At 37.5% G+C, this 21,873-nt stretch overlaps 1 protein-coding gene across 1 annotated transcript in view; it reads left to right on the forward strand.

Annotated features, from left to right (window-relative positions):
• HSF4 (heat shock transcription factor 4) overlaps positions 1-21,873 on the forward strand; it is a 41,663-nt gene that overhangs the window by 4,627 nt on the left and 15,163 nt on the right. The window contains exons 2-6 of the mRNA XM_072422865.1: positions 4,331-4,439; positions 6,068-6,195; positions 12,730-12,854; positions 16,987-17,062; positions 21,149-21,213. Of these exons, the coding sequence (XP_072278966.1) occupies positions 4,331-4,439; positions 6,068-6,195; positions 12,730-12,854; positions 16,987-17,062; positions 21,149-21,213 (503 nt within the window). The remainder of the gene's footprint in view (positions 1-4,330; positions 4,440-6,067; positions 6,196-12,729; positions 12,855-16,986; positions 17,063-21,148; positions 21,214-21,873) is intronic.

A 21,873-nucleotide genomic window follows, 5' to 3' on the forward strand; every position in this document is an offset into this window, starting at 1 on the left:
TTCCACATGTATATATAAAAAGTGCACCTGTATGTATTTAAATGAAAGACAGAAAAAGTAAGGTTTCCGGCACAAATATTAGAATTATAATTGGTAATACAAGTTTCACACAAAATTACAAAGGAAAATAATATCCTTTTTCCTGTATGTCACATAAATTTTTTGTTATACCTACAAAATTTTGTTAAGACCTTCTGAGGCACTAAACAGAGTTCAACTAACATTAAACAACTATACATCACCATAATATGGTTAAATAGGTATGAACCTATTAGTATCAACCGTAGTACCCTACGCGTTTCACCATTGTGGGCTTCCTCAGGGGTAGTGGTAGGTCAACAAAGAATTTTCTATGTATACACAAAGGGTTCAAGTGATCTGAATTTACAAACATAAATGTAAAGGTTCAATAAAATGCATTGTTAAACAGTACAGAAGTCATATGTTTTATCCAATTCCATTCAAGTAATACAGTTTTTAAACTGACACATATAATATGTTAGGTTAGTAGAGTAAATATAGGTAGATCTATCTTTTGGGAAAATATACTGTATACATAGATCATATATACTTTATACACTTTATGAAACGTATCACTTCTGTACTGTACCCCTTTAAGGACCCCCTAATAGGGTCCTAACTTTCTCTACCCTTTTCCAAAACATTTGGCTTAAGATACACATCAAACCTTGACAAAGTGGTATGCCTATATATTTGTCCTGAAACTTTGGGAGCTCTAAAATAGAAATGTTAATGTACTATTATAAAGATAAGTACAAAGAGACTTTAAAGTGTAACCTTAGCTAAAAATTACATTTTAGTCCATTGCACTCCTAATGCATGGAATGCAGTGATCTAAAATATTTACCACACAGCACAAACTCATAGCCATGTGTACAAACTTTCTAATGACCCAACCCAAATAAAGTGTTATGAGGAGTATCTGTTCTGTAGTAAGTAATTGTATCTTAACTTTTTAGATCTCTAGTAAATAAGTAAAAAAGTTTTTTATATAAATGAAAAGAACCTAAGGTTTTAAAATGCATAATGTATCAAACACTTTAAAAAACTATGATTTTTTTTTTAAACTAACATACATAAATGGGTTCAATACTTCACAAAAATGCAAAAAATATTGCAATTTACCTAATGGACTTGGAAGGAAAAGCTACTACAAGAAAAATATGCAGACTGCCATTGCTGACCCCTTTGTGAAAAGGATAGATTCCTGGTTATTGTGACAATCCTTTGACCTAAACACATTTTTGAGATGTTAACCTAAATAAAATGTGTGGTAAGCGAAGTTCCATCTCTAGCAGCACTAAGCATGTACTACTTTATGGAGTTGGATCTTAATATCTATTTACACTTTACTCTATGAAGTTTTCTTTGGGTGGAGATACCCTTTACATTGGTAGGTGTCCATATGTAAGAAAGATTAGCAGGAAACACATCCTGTTTTGTCTTTTATGAGACTTCATCACAGAGTACACAGAAGGGTGATTTTGCAAGACCTGTGTTATTTGAAGTTTATGAGTTGGCATATAGCCTCCAGGCGTTTAGCTTCCTGATGTAGGTTGGTCTGTTGTATCTGCCAGTTAGCCTAAGATAACCTTTTATGTGTTCAGGTGTTATAATAACTCTACTACACACCGATGACTGAATCCATTACGGATCAATGATTGTGTCTAAAAGAGACAGCAGTGCAGTGAGACTTAATGCTTAATTTAAACAAAAAACAATTTATATTCTTGGCATACTTCGGCTGCAAGATACTACCATGTACATGTTCATGATCATTCTGACATGGCCAAGGAAAATGGACAGGATGGTCAAAGATCCTGAGTAGGACCAGGTGACGACACAGAACACTCACCGACAGGGTTGTAGTCATAGTTAAACAGGCACGGTAATAGTAAAGGCTATGCATGGCGAGCGCAGTGCATCCTTGTTATGTAAACGCCCTATTCCAGAAAAAAAGTTAGTTGTCACGGAGTGCCCATGCCTGCCCACTCCACTACATTCCTGCCCAGATAGGGGATGACTTTATTATTTTGTGAGTTCTGGTTTTCTTTCTTGTTCAAAGATTTTAGCTTGGGCTTGTGGATGTTTTAAGAAAAGGTCAGTCTGGTTAGTATTCCTGAGATGTCTGTGATCTTTGTTGTATTTGTTGCTACCATCCCAATGACCCCCTGGTTCCAGTGGATGATTCTAGTCAAAAAGCAGATTCTGTGTAGGTGGGTTATCTGCCGCCTTTAATGTCCATGTTTGTCTCTTCCTTGCCATGTAACACATAGTGATGGACATACACATCTGTGTATTGTTTGCTACAGGTTTACCAAATCTCTTCCTCTTTGACCATAAGGTTCCGCAAGCCATTTTGGTGAACTGTAGAACAGACTCACGTGAGAACCTGCATTTAAAGTAAATAATGGAGAGTATCTTATATGGCTGGACGTTGTTGAAAGTTAGATATTTTTAAAAAGTACAATATAACTTTTATTGATTTTAAGTTTACAACAATCCATTGGGTATAGAGTGTAGGTAGGCAGAAAGGTAGTGAGATCAATGAACGAAGTAAAAGGAAGTGGAAGGTGTATTTACTGAACGGTGTAAACTGGCTAAAATAGACTGCCACTGTATATTCTTTGCATACATTTTTTCTATTTATTATATCCATATGTAGTGTGGATATTAATCAGGAATACTCAGATATTTTAAACAATGGCAAGCCAACTGTCCTTCACATTGATCATGAGCTGGACTGTGGCCAGTGAAAGTAAAAAATTCCCCTATGTGCATGGGAGTATAAAATGTCCTTACAGTGGAAGTGGTTAGTGGTAAGTAATAAAAGTTCATGCATTAGTGGTTAAAGGGAATAAAAATAAATTTAAAGATTCCTTCCACAAGTTCAGATTAAAAATGGATTACACTTAGTGGTATTTATGTTATACAAAGTGCAACTCAATCAAAATTTTTTTTATATGCAGTGGGGAAGGGTTAGTTCATCTTTTAGAGTATTATTCCAGTTCAGGGCAATGTCACTTTTCTTCTGAGAGATTCCTTGGGCAGGATGAGTAGTCATAAGATTCTCATCATTCATTCCCAGGATCTCACCATAAGGATCATGACATCAGCCTCACCTAAGCATATGTGGGAGGACAGGGGTAAGGTAAGTATATAGTCTGTTCTCTTTACAGGTATACTTTTTATGGTACATTGCACTTTAAAGAGGAACTTAAAGAGAAAGTAAACCGAAAACAACAAAAAAATCCACTTACCTTAAATCCCGCAGCACAGTTGATTGGTCCAGAGATGTCTCACATTAGGTCTTGCATCATCCCAACATCTGTCTCCGAGTCAGTTCGCCCTACGCCATCATCTTTGCTGCTTCTTCTGGGTTCTTCCTCCTATGTCACGCGACCCAGGCACAAGATCTGGTGACGTAGGTTGGAAAAAAACTTGCCGTTCTCACTGCGCATGCGTGAGATTGGCAATTTTTTTCCTTTTTCCATGAAAAGGCTCCTTCTGTCCAGGCACGGGCATGCACAGGAGGAGCACCCAAGGGCTTGCGTGACGTAGGTATCCCGGGAGGCTTTGCGCTCTCATTCATTCTCATGTCTACCCTTTTATGTAAAGTGAAATTTCTGAGTTTAGGCACGCTTTAAGTCTGCAGTATTTACCTGCTCTCCAGGAATGTGAGCTTCCTCATCAGTGATTCTTTTTCTGTGCTCAACATCTTCTCCCCTCTTGACTGGTCGATCATGGATGACATCAATCCGGCACTGGAGTAAATTATTTCCAGCTCCAATGGAATTAGAGGATTATTGTTGTGCTGCACATGCACAGTGCACTGGTAAATCTAAAACAGTTTGCCAGAAAGCAGGTAAGTTCTAGATTATTGCTCATCTGGGGACAGGGGAGATGCCTGGGACCCAGGGCTGCCATTGAGGACCTGATGCAGATGTACAGCTGTAGACATTGAAAGAATGTGTTGCATGTTTATCATTTTCATCCAAATCTCCCCATGGGTACAGAATGTCATAGCTCATTCATAGATTTTATTCTGCTATCCACACCAATGATATATGTAAGAGTGCATGGTGAATAAAGCTGGTAATAAAATACAATGCAGATTATTAAGCAGTACACTTCACCTCTGTACAGTTCCGGACCACCAATCTGTATTACAATACTACACTACACTGTGTTTGACAACCTTGTGGATGTTGGCAGTTCTGAACATGTAGTAATATTACTTGATAAAGACTTTAAATTTTATTGATTTCCTTAATGGCACTAAAAAATATGTTCCAAATTCTCTTTCCAGAATGGCACAAGTTTCCATGTTTTTGACCAAGGCAGGTTTGCCAAAGAAGTTCTACCCAAGTACTTCAAGCACAATAACATGGCAAGTTTTGTGAGGCAGCTGAATATGTGTAAGTACAAAACAGAAAGGACATATTATACAATTTAAAAAAAATAAAGTGAAAAGTAGTATCCAGTGTAGAAATAATTGTTTTCTATATGCCGTGCCAAAAAACTGTTAATCGATTTAAATATTATCCTTGGTATGACAACATTGGTGCTCAATGTATGGAATAAACTAAAGAATTCTCTGCATAAGGAGTCCAATGGACAATCAATTTATGGGCAGAGAAACCTTATTGGCTGGATGAGTGAACATATCACTGGTGCACACAATTTGTGTGCAACTTTTTTGTAATCAGAGTAAATAAGTAGTATGAAAAAGAGCAGACTATAGAACTGCACTAGGAACATGAATGTGTTTCTTTGGCACAGTTTGATTTGTACATTGTTTGCTTTCTGGTACAAGAAAATGTTATTATGACTCATGCTGTCAATCCTTTATAACTGGAATCTTGTGAACTTTTTTGTTTCACTTAACCACCCGACCGTTAAACCCAACCTTGGTTGGGGTTTATCGATTTTGCAAAAATCAATAAACCCAAACTTTTCTCACTGTTTAAATCCCCTCACTTACCTGGTCCCCGCTGTGATGATCCGTTCTAAAAAAAAAATACTCACCTTCCCCCCTCAGCTCTTCCGGACACGTCTTCCGTCTTCTGACTTCATCCGGCGAGTGCAGTGACGATCACCGGGGTTTCCCGGTGACTTCGCTGCATGTGTCGGTGTGGGCGGGAGGCGGGGCGGGAAATTCAAAATCCTTTGCATTGAACTCAATACAAAAAAGCTGTATTGAGTTCAATACAAGGAAATCCTTATATAATATATTTATAATTGTATTATATGTATATTATATAGGCTACTGTACAGGTACATTACATTATAAACTTTTTTTTAAAGATTTTTTTTAAAGATTCTTTTTATGTTTTATAAAAAAAATGTTATTATTAAATTTATAAAATTTTGGACATATTTCAGTGAGTTATGCGGTAAATCAGTGAATTATAAGTAATTATTGAGTAATTCGGTGAATTATAGCCTACAATCTAAAATAAATTTCCATGCAAAAAATTTAACACTTTTTGCATGGAAGTACAGAAGTTTGGAAAGAATTAGAATACCTGGCGTTCGCGTGCATGCGCCCGTCGATGGGGGTTGTAGCGTGAAATTCAAATATTTTGTATTGGATTCAATACAAAGTTCTGTATCCAGTCCAATACAAAATAATACAAAATATATTTATGTGGTTTTGTCTATAGGTATGTGATGGACATTAGGGAGGTGTTTTAGAAAAATATATTACTATACAGTATACCGAATACCGAATCGCATTTTCAGTATTTTTCATTTATTTATGTATTCTTGTTTAAGCTGATTTTTGTGTATTTTAATTTTATTAAAAGTATTTTTTTTTACATGATTGTGTGTTTCAAACATTTTTTATATTCATGATATCTACTAGACCCTTGTTCAGACATATTTCTTTAAGTTACAAGTCTACAATTTAAAAAAAAAATTTCATGAAAAACAGTGTACCGCTTTTGGAACAGAAATCTAGACCTCAGTGTAACGCCCAGGTGGTTAATTAGGTTAATTCTCCACAACAAGTTTAAGACAGTAATACTGTTTTTCTATGTAGATGGCTTCAGAAAGGTGGTGAACATCGAGCAAGGTGGACTAGTAAAGCCAGAGAGAGATGACACTGAATTTCAACATCTGTACTTCTTGCAAGGGCATGAACATCTATTGGAGCACATCAAAAGAAAAGTAAGCCAAATGTTGCAAGTTTACATTGTACTCAGGAGGTAAATTCTAGTCCCTGTAACACAAATTTAGGAGGGGTCTGTTGCTCGGTACTCCTCAACCAGACACCTTTCTGTGTGGAACAATAGATTTGCATATGTGGTCATTGGGAGTCTTTAATGCCCTCTTTACCTTGATGACCAGTGGTCCATGGCTTTTTTGGTTTCAAACATCATCCACATTGGAGTTTTCCAGTAAGTGAGCCTTTATACACCCATTTTTCTAATAAAGGAGTTCATCTACTGTGGTGGTAAGTGGTGGGTGCAGACCATAAGCAATGTAAAGGCAGCTTAACTTTTGGGGTTACTTACATCCTGGATCTAGGCAGCCATGATTCTTGTGTGTGATCCATGTACTACCTCCACCTGTACATCAATGAAGGTACTGATCAGTACTATATAAAGAACATGTGTTTCTGTTGTCCTCAAAAACAGTGTGTTTAGGCAACTACTTCAAAAAACAAAGACAAAATCTAGTACAATAACTATTTTTTATGTTTGTCTGCGCTACCAGTGCCCACTTCCTAGAAAATGATTATAGGTATAACCTAATCTATGACATAGAGGCACCTGTTATAACTATAGGTTATTTTTTTCTTACTGTAATTGACATTTGTCATAATATAATAAAGAGGTGTGACAAAAAAATTTGTTTTTACACTAATCGCTACATTTTATTTGTTAGTTCAGTTCTAAAATACAAGAGAATGCAGGCAGGAAATAAAATCAGATCTGATGTGCATCAGATGTGCAGCTAGACTCTGCTTTGTGAATTATTGCCTGGAAAAATAGAAAGGGTTTCTTAAACTTGAGCTAGCAATCACTGAACTTTGATTGAGAGTGATGTTTGGGGATGACTGATAACTGAATGTCCCTCCTGTCTCCAATTTGTATGGCAACCATATGAGACACTGTGATGGTATATACACCAGTAACTATAAGGACTGATAATCTTAAATGTAAAATATGTAATGTGGTTTTACTAAATAAATCGCTTTACTTTATTGGTAAATATGTGTAGTTTTACTTGTAATTATTTGGTTATATCAGAAATTGATTAGATGAAGGAGGAGGACTGTGTTAAGGAACCGGGCAATATTATATGTTGGGCTGGTGATCCTAAATTTAAATTGTCCTCCATTCAGAGCCCATTGGGAATAGTCAGTTTTTGTACGGGCATATGTTCCCAGTTATATAATTGCTGGGGTATATGTTGGGGTATATTAAGTTATATAATTGCTGGGGTTATTTTACACTGGTAGAACTGATAAATTAGCTCGGAGACATCCACAACATTTCCAGAACAAGTATGCATCTAACTACTAATAGATATATCATGACCTGGATAAACTAGAACCTTCCCTGACATCGACTGGGATGTCTATGACAATTCAGAACAGGTTTAAAGCATGTCAAAAGGAGGCCAATTGTATTTGTCAATGTATTGTAAATCAGTGGTTACCAACTTTTTCGCTCCCGCAGACCACTAAAATCACCGGCTCCTGACCGCACATGCGTGGGGAGCCAGGTATCACTCTAAGGGGGAGAAACCTCCCCCATAGTGACGTCATGATGATATACCATGCCCAATTCCCTGAGCCCGGGGTTTTCTACAGGGGACGCTTGGGGGTACACTGGCCAGAGCCGCAGACCACCATAATTTTCTCGCGGACCATCAGTTGGCGACCGTTGTTCTAAATGATCACAGAGACCTCTCAATGATATCAAACTGATGCCATCAACACAAGTCTAATGCCTAAAGCACTAACAGTGACTTTAATTCATTGTTTTTCAGGTGTACCAACTGGGGAGATCAGCAGTATTGTGTACTTTGAAGAAAAGTTTATTATATGTTTGTGAATCGTTGTTCAGTTATATTGTGCAGCATAATGAGGGGGAATTATGTTGTGCAGGCTCTTTTTTACTTTGTGTCTATTGTAGTTAATGGATTGTTTTTTGCTGAACAGAGTATTTAAAGTGGTGATTTTTTTTTTGCAACCAGTGGAGGAGAATCTTTTATGTTGTACTGGGCCTTGTGGAGAAAATATTTATGTAAAAGTCAGGATATTTAGATGTACTACAACTCTTTGTTATGAAATTGGCTTTCTTAGTATAGATCTACATATTATATTTGTATTGTCTAAATGCATGATCCACAGTACAGGGTATTGTGTTAATCAATTTGAATTATCACGTTTTGCAGACAGGAAACTTAAGCTAGGTACACACTTCCAATGGTTCTCGCCCAATAATTAGCTCAGGGCCGATATCAGACGTGAATCTGAAGTGTGTACAGCGCGCATCGTCCGAACGACCGTCCTGGCAGATCCACAGACGATAAACGACGAACAATCATAATGCAAGTGAAAGGGGAGAGCGTGCAGCAGGGTGCTGCTCTGTTGTTCTCCCCCTCTCCTTTGCATAGACTATATTTGCAAGTGTGTATGCGGCTTTAGTTTTAAATAATAAAAAAAAACAAAACAAAAAGATTCAGAAAATGATTTAGTACGTCTAGCTCTAAACATTAAATTGTTACCCTAAACTAATTGTTATTGCCCGCCTCCTAATCTGTGCTACTTCCGTCACCTCTTAGATTGTCAGCTCTTCTGGGCAGGGTCCTCCCCTCCTCCTGTGTCACTGTCTGTATCTGTCTGTCATGTGCAACCCCTATTTAACGTACAGCGCTGCGCAACAGTTAGCGCTATATAAATACTGTTTATCAATAATAATAATAATACTAAAAGGTTATTAATATGTATTGCTAGAAATGATACAATAGCCAGAAGTTTTCTTTAACTCTTTTATGACCAGAGGTAACTTACAAATAGATGCTCAGACCAAATTATCATGCATTGGTGAACTTGAAACACTTTTTTACTTTTTTGATACATGATTAAAAACTCTTTTTTTCCACTATGGGCTGAAAAATGTAAATTGATTTTTTTTAATTAGTTTTAAACTATTGACAGTTTCACTTTAATTTAAACTGTGGGCACCTTAGATGCCACTGCAGCCTCAAAGTTGCAGTGTTTGATGTCAGACTAAAGGCTTTTTTTATTTTAAATTTTAATGAGGACTTTTTTTTAGGCTGCGATGCAGTTACAGCTTTCTCATGCCAATGAACTGTTTTTTGGGGAGATGCTACAAGTATCTTCCACCAGAGGCAGCCCCATATAGCATGAATGGGGGCAGCAGTGAGCAATAAAGTACCATCTACTGCCACCTGCTGTCGAATCTGCCAACTCTGTTTTTTAAGAACCAGTTCTGTGGTGCAAATGACCGAGCTGCTGACAAGGTGCTACCAGAAGGCCTGCAGTTTTGAGTCTGCTCATAGCAATCCCATAATGATTGTTTTAGGATCTTCAATGAGAAACCAAGCTGTCAGTGACAGAAGGGATTGAGAGCCAGCACATATGCAAGAATAGGTTGCTGTTTCCAAAGTGAAACTTTATTAACTAATACCCAGTAAAAAGTTTTTATGGAAGACGATAAAATGTAAAATTATATTTTGGATAATATATGTATTTGATTTTGGTTTTGAAATCTGGATACAATAAGAGCCCCGTGGGGGAAATGTTTTGACATTTAGGGATAAATCTATTGGAATCTATGAAGGGGGCAAAGGATTATGTTACAGTTAGGGGATTCTTTTTATATTAACTGATAGATCTAACCAATTGCTGGGGTGGATGTGGCTGCACTAGCAGAGCAAGCTCACAGTAACAATCTATCTCCGAACTGTGGACATTTTTTGGTTTTGGAGCTTGTCCTGGGCTTCACTTTTTTGCGTCTTTCTGGTTGCCTGCTGTGGATGAGATTTTTAGGATGGGAATTTATTATCACGTGATCAGTGGCATGTTATCACTAAAACATGTAACCTCTCCACTGATTATATGCTCCTGAAGAAGCTTTATAACCGTGAAACGAGTTGAGCTAAATTGGAGGTGGAGATATGTGATTGATGCTACTGTACATTATTTTGTAATATCTTTTGACATATTGTCATTGTTGCCACTGGTCATTCATGTTATTACAATAAAAACTGCTTTTAATGTAAGTATGTATTTAAATGATGATTAAAAAACCCTTCAACTGTTTTATTCTGATACCGTATTAATGGTGTATTTGTGGTGTGGCATTGTGTTTTGGATTATACCTAGATAGAGTTTTTTTATTATTGAGTTGAGTCAGTGTTAAGGGTCAGTTGGTAATTTTTAGGGTATTAAATATACACTTATCTGGCCTAAAAATGTGTAAGGTAACTGAAGAACATGTATCTTGTGCTGCTTGCTAGTGCTTCAGAGCCTATCTTCAAGACTTATCTTAGGTCTTCAAGGAACCCCTGCTATAATCACTATATCCACAGCTTGTGAACCTTTCCAACGACTATAATTGCACATGTGTATGCTGCTTAACAGTATATTAGTGTGGTGGCCAATGGGAAGAATGCCTCTTACATTGCTGGGCAGTGGGAAGAATGTCAGCCTTACATATAGTCAAAAAGATCACTGGTGTCAGTTGAACTGAGCCGAAAGGCACAAATTCGGTAATTGTTCAAGGAATCCCTAGCAACCTCTGGGGGAACATTAGGGTTCCATGGAATCCTGGCTGGAAAACTCCAGTCCAAGACAGTTCTTCATTAAAGAGGTATCCTGAGTTCAAAATTTACCCTCATCTCCTGTCTTGGTGACAGACCTAATAGGCAACAGAAACATTGACATTTGACAGCATTATGAGTTTAGCTGCAGGAGGAGAAATGGACGAAGTTTAAAAGTATATATCTTAGTGTATAGTCTACAATCCAAGGAACACAAGATGTGATCTGAAGATTAAAACACGTGCTTGCAGACATCCCAAGGTGCCTGCATTTCTTAACTGTTTATCCTATCCACTCCTTATATCAGGTTAGGATACCTTTGGGTGGCCATAACAATTGTATTTTTGTTTACTTTATTGTGAAATACAGGTGCATTATTGGGTGCTTCTTCTTTTCATAAAATAGTTTTTAAAAAAGGGGGATTTAAGAATCAGCAATACCCTTATATTGTTAGGCAAAAAATGATATGATCAATGAAACACAGTTCTATATATGAAAGTTAACAAAATAATAATGTTGATTCCTCTAGAACTGTAATTAGAAATGTTTTACTGATCATAAGGACACAACTCTCATTACTCATTTTGTGTGCAGTTTTGTGAAATCAATAGACTGTATGAGTACAAAATGTTTTCATAAGCAATCAATAAGTTGATTTCCCAGCTAATTAACTGTCTCTTTAGAGTGGCCTGCATGCAACAGGTAAAAGGTAAAATTAGGCTTGATGTAGCATTGCCTTCTGTCTCTCTGTAAGGAGAGATTGAATAGTTTACAGCAGATGCACATAAAGGATGGAGGCAGTTTACTGTAGGTACTTTCAGTGTGGTTACTTACAGGCAGAGAACTGGCAGCATCTGAAAAACATTATTAATTTCCCCTTGATATACATATAAACCATAGGTAGTGTGTGAACACAAGACTAGGTGCATTACATTATTATTTACTGGTATTATCCTGTATGACAGTAATTTGAAGCCTTAGATTAGTTTCTACATACAGCAGAACGTAATAGGCTATTGATTAAAAACAATCCAACCATATAAATTTCCTAATTTTGCATACATTGAGATCACATAATAACACTAAAAATATAACGTAATCTTTATCATTTAGCAATGGCGGTATTTAGGAAGGCTGTCTGGAAACATACACTAGTGGGACTAACCTGACTTTAGCAGACACCTAATAGCCATATAATGTTAGGGGTAAACTGATCAAAGGCCCAATCACACCATTAGCTGAAACATACATTTTTAAAGTTCTGAGGCTTCTGTAGATGAATTACTGTGTCACCTAAAACTAATGGTGCTGTAACAAGAACCAGTTACTTTGCTTTTAATATTTTCATTCTGCTGGCCAGCTGAAATCCAATTGCTTGAAATGTCAGGAAAGCCAACTTCTTAGATCCAATCGTTTATTTATTTATTTATTTTTATACGTAGGGACTTTTGTGACTGGAGAAGTTCAAAGGTCAAATATAAGACAATCTGGAAAGATAACATTTCTGTGGCATAAAATGTTAAGATAGATATGTTAAAATCTGCAAGAACCAATTGTTACTTTAAGGAACATTTACAATTACAAGGGCTAACTTTCTAAAAACAAGGAAAATGTACAGTGAAAGGTCATGTATTTTAATTACAGATAATTCTAAATATGAGAAAGTTCAGGGACTCAAAACCCAACCATAAAATAGGTTGCAGTCCTAGCTATCCTTTATCTTCTCATCAGAAATGCCATTACAAAGTCATATATTGGTATCCTAATGTCCCATATGGAAGCTGATAGGTGTATAACTCACTGACATCTGCACAACTCTGAAATTTCTGCACTGGATACATTAATCTCAAATAAAATGTCAAAAAGGTAATAAACTGTATATTTAATTGTGATTACACACAGGTGTCTGTTGTGAAGAGTGAAGAAACCAAACTTCGCCATGAGGATGTGAGCCGACTCTTGTATGAAGTTCAGACCCTGAGGAATCAACAAGAGAACACAGAGTGCCAGATGCAAGATATGAAACAGTGAGTGCTAGCATGCATACTAAAACCCGAGGTACTATAGCACAATACTTGGACTACAGGGAACATCATGTAGACAATGGGGCTGATTTACTAATGGAATTTAGGCTGTCCACTTACCAAGGTAAACTATCACATTGCAAGGGGATAATTCATTCAGCTTAATTAATGTAGTATTATTTATCATCAAGGAATACCCAATCACGTGCAAGGAAGTTGAAAAAAATGGATTTTTGCTGCACATGATTGGACGTTTTCATTCAACAGATCTTCATCTCATTTACTAATCTATGTACAATATTTCTTAAAAGGGTATAATTCGCTTTGCTATGTGAACAGCCTATTTTCATTTGGTAACAGAACCCCAATGACTTTATGAAGTTATTACTAGCAGTTTTTATTTTTTGCTTTTTCTTTTAATCGTAACTATTTAGCTATATCATCCAATAAACACAACATAAGTATGGAAGATGGTGATCTTAGGTAAGTTCTAGAGAGCACACAGTCTTCCTTAGTGCCCAGCAGAGGTTATAGGATGATAAATATAAGAACTGAAAGTTGGTAAAAAGAAAGGAGTTGATTGTCTCTGGCTATAGAACCCTAGTTTTATGTCCCTGCACTAGGCAGTGAAGAGCAGCAGTATATAACAGCATGGCAACTGCTTCCTCTTTTCACCTTTAAAGTCAAAACTGCTTAGGTTGCTCAAGTGGAAGCAACACATTGGGTTTGATTTACTGAACAGAAAAGATATACTAAAGGGAAAGGAAACTTTGCCAAAGTAGATGTTAAAATAGCAAGAGAAGTTTCAGACCTGCATCGCGATTGAGCGATCCTGCAAAGTACCCAACGACTGGCACCTTGCCAGCCACTCTGTCACTTGCAACACAGCTTTGGTTATGCTGTGGCAGTGAGTGGTATTAGCACTGCTCACTGTCACCCCCATTCATTCTCTATGGGGCTGCCACGGGGAGAAGCCATATGAAGCATATCCCCAGAGATATGAGGAAGCAATAAATGCACCACAACCTCATGGTCAGTGTAAACATAAAGCCTTAATTTAAAGTTATTGTTATACGGTGTTTAATTACATGCCATCTAAAATGTATGTTTTTTTACAATGGGATTTGGAATGGAAATTATGGAAAGAGAAGACCCATTACCCCACAGTAGGAGGAATATTTGACTTTATGCTTCCCTCTAGATACTGCTAACCACTCCTTAACACAGATAAATGCGCAAATATGTATAATGTGTGGTTTGCCAAGGGCTGTTGTTGTGCCAATTTGCTTAATGCACATGTGAAATGTAAACCAACATACTTTGTCAGTGTCAGACGTTGTAATTTATCTCTTGCATAGCACTATAACCCTTTAAATATATATATAAAAATGTTATACCGTAATACTGGAATTCACATTCCTGAAAATGCAGCATATTAGTTCACTTAGAGCTAGTAACATCACTGAAGATGAAAATACAAAGTGTTACAATCTGCTTTTATAGAAACTGATTTCCTGAATACTGGTTACTAGTGTTGGTCGAATATCTCACTCACGACAGCTATTCAATCTAATAGGGGGATATTGTTCAGGTGATCGAATGCCGAATTTGAAGTCAATGGGAAAATTTGGGTTAATTTTTGGGACTGTGAAGAACTGCAAGAGCAATCAGGAGAGCAGAGCTGACAGCTCGGCTCCCCTGATTGCTCTTGCAACTCTTTACTAGTTTTATGGGTTTTTGGATTGAGTTTCTCTATTTAAGAACACAGGAGTCCTATGTTCCTGGATAGAGAAACTCTATCTAGAAATAGGGATAGTGCTCCCTGATTGGCTTAGGAAAGCTTTCCTTAATCAATCAGAGGGCACTGGAGGTTTTGAATGGGAAGACTTGTCCCCATTTTATCTCTAGTGCCAGGGATCGCACACTGTTCTCAATTAATGCTGGCCGTGGCTGCATTCATTGAGAAGAATCCCGGCAAAAGAGGGTAATTAACCTCTAGTGCTGTGGATCGCACACTGTTCTCAATGAATGCTGCCGCATTTATTGAGAAGATCTCCGGCACTAGAAACTAAAGGGGGACAAGTCTCCCCATTTATTCACCTTTAGTGCTCTGTGATTGGCTGGGGAAAGGAAAATCCTGATGACGCTTGAGCTGTCATCAGGGTTTACCTTTCCTCAGCCAATCACAAAGCACTAGAGGTGATAAATGCGCAACTTGTCCCCATTTAACCGCTAGTGCCCGGGATCAAACACTGACAGGAGGATTCCCACGGCTGTGCAGCTGTGGGAATCATCCTGTCATTGTGGGATAACCTGTAAAAAAATAAGTTAGTTACATAAGTTAACATTCATTTTTTTAACACTTTTTTTACACGCGAATTTGCGCCGTCAGGTCTATCCGAATTCGAACAGCCATATTTGGGTTAAATAAATGAAGGACAAATGGTCCTGTGCATAGGGCGATAAGCCAAAGCTACGTTAGCATTTCACCTTTGATTATAACATTTCTGATTGGCTGATTATCAGTATTTGTTTTGCACTTCACCCTTTACTTTATCAAATAAGAATTCTTGTTGTAACTTTTACAAAAAAAATGGCAACATAAACCTAAATTAATTTTAGGAATAAACAGTTCTGGAATTGTTTTACTTCAAACATATGTAAACTAAATATAGAAGCTGTTTTTACTTGGTACATCATAACTGTCAGTTATAGAAGTGAATACAGATAAAGCATGACTCCAACCAAACAGGATCAGTCCGAATGTTTTAAATAGGTTGTAACATTTTTAATATCTTGATTTGTGTAAAGCTGTATACTACACTGAACTCCAAGAGTGCCATCCAAGAGAAGTGCTATTATTAATCACACTTTTTTCAGATTGATACTGCACTGAACTTGTCCCTGAATTCATAATAACTTATGTGATCTAATTGAGACACCCCAACACCTCCTATAACATAAAGTACAAAAAATGTGCTTTGCAGAGAATGTTTTAGGTTAGGTTCGTACCACAGTTTGCGCTGCACTGACATGCACATATTATGCACATGGTAATTTTTGCTTGTGTTGTTGTGCATATATATTTTTTCTTTTTTAAAGTTTACACAATACTTTTCCTTTTGCCTAACATTCATTGCGGAGGAATAAAACACTGGACATCTATTTTCTTAAAGCACACAAAGGCACACACTGGTATAAAATGGCAAAAGAAAGTCATGCGTTGGTACTGTTGGGAAAGTATTGACTGATGCATGTTGTGTGAAGGAGCCTAGTATTAGGTTTTCATCACTGTGTTGTGGTAATGTATATTTCGTGGACAAAGGGTCACTGCAATTTTAGTCTTGCTGGCTTGCTTTGGTAGCCCCAGTAAATGCACAATAATGCAATACGTAGTGTGGATTAGCATCCGTTCAATAATGCACAGGACAATTGGGAATCCAGCCTTACTGTCAGGGGGTTTACCTTTTCCTAATGAAACCAATGAAGTGGTTTAACTACTTTTAACTGCTAAGTAATTAAATGCTGAATGTCCTTCAGCCAAAAAACAGGCTCCATCTGAAGCTTACAGTTTGCATTGAAATCGGTATATGCAATTTCAGTACAGGAGAGCAACTGTGCCTTTTAAAAGGTGAGATTGGAGTTTAGCTTTAAACTGAGGACCAAATTAGGATTAAACATAAAATGGATATTAAACATTTAGCACTCCTGATTCTTTTTATTATCCACATCTCAGGCAGAAAATCACCAGCATTGAGCATTAGGCATTGGCAGTAACTGGGGGCAGTGTTGTCTTTAATGTCTTAACCAAATTCCTCTGAATGGATTGGTAAATAGTGCTCAGATTATTTGTGTAAACTATCAGAATAAACTGTGACAGATCCTTTCCCATATCTAAAGCAGAACTAAAGTTATACTTTTGAAATTTGCAAAAAGTTTTACTAAAAAGTTGGAAAAAGTTAAACTGTATTTTAGGGGAAAAAAAATCAAAACAAGACAATATTTCAGGATAAACAGTTCTTTGACAAACTAAATGATGTTGACCACATCTTCTATAAGAAACAATACACTTTTAGATTGTTGATTGCTGGGATAAATTTGCTTATATTAATCATCAATTCTCTTTTATTGCTAGGCAGAATGAGGTACTATGGCGTGAAGTTGTTTCTCTCAGACAGAACCACTCCCAGCAGCAGAAAATTATTAACAAGGTGAGTTTTTGGTAATCTTCATTCTAGAACCTCATTATACAATTGTAATAATTTGTTCTGTCTAGGGCTGCATATACCTACACCTCATTTCAGGCTCCTAGGACATACTGTGCATGTAAAAGGAACAATCAGGCAATAAATATAGTAACCACAAATACTAACTTTTTTTTGAGGGTGCACTGGCTGTCATCCTAATCCTGACTTCAAGACTTGATAATCTGCTGATCTAAGGCATAAAAATAATTATCTGGCTATGCACCTTTAAAAACAAGTCTGCAAAACTGATATACATGTGTTTGAATTGCCATATAAAATAAATAAATAAGAAAGATATAGGAACATGGCCTAATAAAAATAAAAACATGCTGGAGCTTCTTGAGAAGCATGGTGGTTAAAATTGTACAGTTTAGTACATACATAAAATTGTACCATTTAGTTTCCTTCTAACAATATGAAAAAGTCATGACAAGTTTCTTGTGGGCTAAGGAACGTGCACCGCACAAACTATGGGCTGTATAATGGTTTTCTAGTGATAATGTGTCAGATAATGGAAAAGGAGACAGAGAGACTGGAAGAGAAAGCAAGAACCAGCAAGACCTGAATACAGAGAAGGGGGAAGAGGAGGTATTGAGAATAGAAAGAAAGAAAAGTAGCCAAAAGAGCAGAGGAGGTCAGTTGTGATCACATATATGACCTTTGCACGTAGCAGTGAGCTAAATCAGTGCTGGAAGATTTCCCTAGGGTAGGTGCTAGGATCAGAGACCTAAACAGGTCTAAGCAGGGAATGAACAAGTATCTAAAAAAATCCAGCTCCTGTCACTAACTGCAGGTTCCACACTGATCACGACCTGAATTAGACCAGTTTGGGTCACCAGCAAAACATTTTACTCATACTCCCTTCAACCTGATCTTCTCTTGCTTCATACATACTATTATCTTTTACTTGTAAATAACATGACATAGATGGGGGGAGATACAAACTTCATGCAAATGGTGTCCTGGCCAAGAGTCAAACCCTATTGCTGCAAGTTGAGAGTGCTAGCCACTCACAGTATCTCTAAAATGTTGAATAACACAGCTAAGTCCTGTTCATAAAACTTTTTATAGGACAAGCTTTTGTGGGTTCTGCCCCCACTCCTTCTCTGGTCCAAGCCGTATTAAAGTATGGTAAAAGTAATCAAAAATGTTTTCAGGCTGATGGACAGATCTTATCTAACACTTAGAGTAGGTCTAATCCCAGCACAAAAATATGACTTTAACGTATTAATGTAATGTTAAAATAAATTCCAATCTTTTTTTTAGTTTGCAGTTGTAATTAAAAAAAATACCTGATGTTCCTGATTTGTGCTTTCCATTATTGTGGGACAACTGATTCCTAATTGTGCTTCTGTAATACCTGCCACTGTCTGAAAACAGCAACGATGTGCAGTCTAAAAAAGCTTAAAAAAGTAAAACAGTATTTTTAAAAAGAATGTAACAAATCAAAACAAAGTGATTGTTAATAATAAACAGTTCTTTGGAAAACTAAACACCATCTAGTTACGGTTTATATTTACTTTATAAATAGTCTAAGAATTTTTAGAATCTGCAAAGGGAGTAATAATTGCATAAATAAATATTCATCTATTTAAAATGAGTGTATAGTCCCCATCAGTGTCATGTTATTTATGAATGAAGGATTTTAATATGTGTGAAATAGGAAAAATGGGATGAAAGGAAGCCCACAGACCAGTATGAAAAAAGTGTCTCATTCGGCCTTTATCAGTGCGAGAGCTGCAGTGTTTCTTACCCTTTTTAACATGGGGAATGCTTGAATTGACTTTCAGGTCTTCAATGAACCCCTCCTATAATTACTATATCCATAGTTGACAGTACATTAGTATGATGGTCATTAGGAAGAATGTCTCTTTTATTGGTGGCCAGTGGAAAAAATGTCACCCTTATTGATAGCCAAAAATATCAATGGTGTCAGTGAAACCAGTGGTCGCCAACCTTTTCAATCCTGCGGACCAGTAAAATCACGACTCCAGACTGCGCATGTGCGGGGAGCCAGGTGTCACTCAAAGGGGGAGAAACCTTCCCCAGAGTGACGTCATTACGTCAAAACCGTCCACTCTCCTATCGCGGATCCGAGCCTGCAATAGGAGAGTGGGCGGGTTGTGGTCAGAGACACAGCCTGCCCACTTTCCTAAGCCTGGGAACTGCACTGGGGACATGGTTCGTGGCTCTGGCCGGTGCGCCCCCCCAGCACGGTCCTTCTCCTGACCCCACTCGTGAGTGCACCGACCAGAGCCGCGGACCACAGGTTGGCGAATGCTGAGTTAAACTGACCTTGGAATTACAAATTGCTTTAGGAACCTTTGGCAGACTCCTGATTGAGAAATACTGCTCTAAACTACCTGCTAAGACTTTCTCTGTCCCCCACTTCTTTTCTGGTCCAAGCAGTACTCAAGGACTGTAAACAAAAAGTATTTGCAAGCCAATAAGGACCCTGATTGAGCGTAGAACTGGATAGAAAGGTGTGTATACAGAATGAAACAAAACAAACTCTATGATTTGGCACTGGTAACTCTCTGAAACCACTCATAGTATTTCCATTATGGTAAAATTAGCCAATGCCAATAATAATTGCAGCTCTCCGAATGTTACTATAGGGAATGTTAGTATAGTACCTGGAAGAAGGCACACAGATCTTGCTCATTATTCAATAATCTTTTTTATTTATAAAAGGATTAAAGTTGCACCCACATATAGTAGAAGACTAAGTGGTAGAAAAGGTGAATATGTTTTGACACAGCATTAATGATCAGATGAATGGTCAGCAATCATTTACATGGCACTTTCACTTAAACAAGTAGTCCCCTAGTTAAGGACATCCGACATACAGACAACTCCTAGATACAAACAGGGCGGTTCGCATGACTTGCAGAAGAAATGTTTTGCTCCCTCTTGCAACCTCTTGTAATTCTTTAATGACCAAGACAAACTCTGCAGTTGTTTCTTTTTGCATATCAAAGCACAGCTTGCTCCAGAAGTTAATGAATGTCTAGAAATCATCATTGTCCTGTTCATGCTGGAAAAGTGGAAACAGCAGATGTCTTAATTAAGCAGACTTATCGCTAAACACAAGATAGCTATACTAAAATTCCAATGTGTCAAACAATCAAGTCTCAGGCTTCTACTTCTGCTACAATATGCAGCTGAAGTTAAACCTGTGAAAATGTTAGGGAATAAGAAACTAGAAAAAATAGAATTGGTAACTTAAATTTTGAAATTATTGTACTTACATGCTTTTAAAAATTTATATACAGGTAGTCCCCGGGTTAAGGACATCCGACATACGAATGCCTTCTATATACAAACGGCTCTGTGCACAACCGAGGCTTGAAGGGGGGAGGGCCATTTGCATGACTTGGAAAAGAAGTCTTTTGCTAAACACAGCTGAGGTTGTGAGTGATCTTAGGGGGTTAGCTCTTTCTGCAGCCTCTTGTAATTCTTTAATGACCAAGACAAACTCTGCAGTTGTTTCTTTTTGCATATCAAAGCACAGCTTGCTCCAGAAGTTAATGAATGTCTAGGCCCCACTTTTCTTTTTGCTTTTTTTCTTTGTGATTAACTCACAGTGTGAATTTTATACACTGACACCACGCTGTTTAATAATATGTTGAGACAAACATCTGTCCTAATTGCATTTATTAAAATAATATACCTGTTCTGACTTGCATACAAATTCAACATAAGAACAAACCTACAGTCCCCATCTCGTATGTAACTCGGGGACTACCATTACTTCATTTTCACTTGAACTGTTCACAAACAATTGTCTCAATCAACAACAAATCTAGTGTCCGTCTAAGCTTTTAAGATTGTCAGGATTTTAGGATTCCTTAGGTTGTCAGGGCCAAAGATTTTGGTTATCATTTTGCATGTTTTGTTGAAAACACAACAAAAGATTTGTCAGGTTGTTGTTACCAGGCAGCAACACATTTGTGTATTTTCTTGATGTTCTGTTTTTTCTATTCTCGGACCACATAAAGGGCAGTGAGTTCTGTTACTAATACCTGATGTTGTGCTTTTTCCTGACAGTTAATCCACTTTCTGTTTGGCCAGCTGCCTCCGGGCCCCTCCAGCAGTGGGATAAAAAGAAAGATGTGAGTGCCTGCAGGAGATCACCACCCTCACATAAACTCCCCACCAAAATCACAAGCTCAGCGGGGCCCCCGGGTGCAGGTCACCTGACCCGGTCACCGTGGTGATGAGCCCTGAATGGACCTGCTGAGTCAGACCTGCTGACCACTGGCTTTCAGAATACTGTGTACAAAATGCCCTCTCAGCTCCTAAGACTATTGTGGGGGCAAAGAGAGGGACTGGCATCCCAGAAACACTCAACAAAGCCAAATGTCCAGCAGGGAAATACAAGGGATAGAAATACGATGATGAGGACATCATTCAAAGTGTTTAAAATGACAATAAACCATGTAGATAGCATAGCAGGGGCATTTCCTAAAAACATGGACTTTATAAATATTTATTCTTAGGGATAGGCATTGATATTGCAGCAGAATCTGGAAACAATGACCCAGTAATGACTTTTTATGCTAGGTGAAAAGTATACCTGAATGCAGCTATTACATAAAATCTGACTAACATATACAGGATCCCTGGTGTTATACAGTCACCCTATAGAGCCCCCATGTGTCCCATGTACAGGAATAATGATATCACACATCATATATATAGAATTCCTGGTTTTAGACTACCTCTCTCTAACTGAAAATCCAAATAGCTAACATGCTACAGCAGGTGTAATC

This window comes from Pyxicephalus adspersus, chromosome 9 (genome assembly GCF_032062135.1).
Source record: "Pyxicephalus adspersus chromosome 9, UCB_Pads_2.0, whole genome shotgun sequence".
NCBI lineage: Eukaryota > Metazoa > Chordata > Amphibia > Anura > Pyxicephalidae > Pyxicephalus > Pyxicephalus adspersus.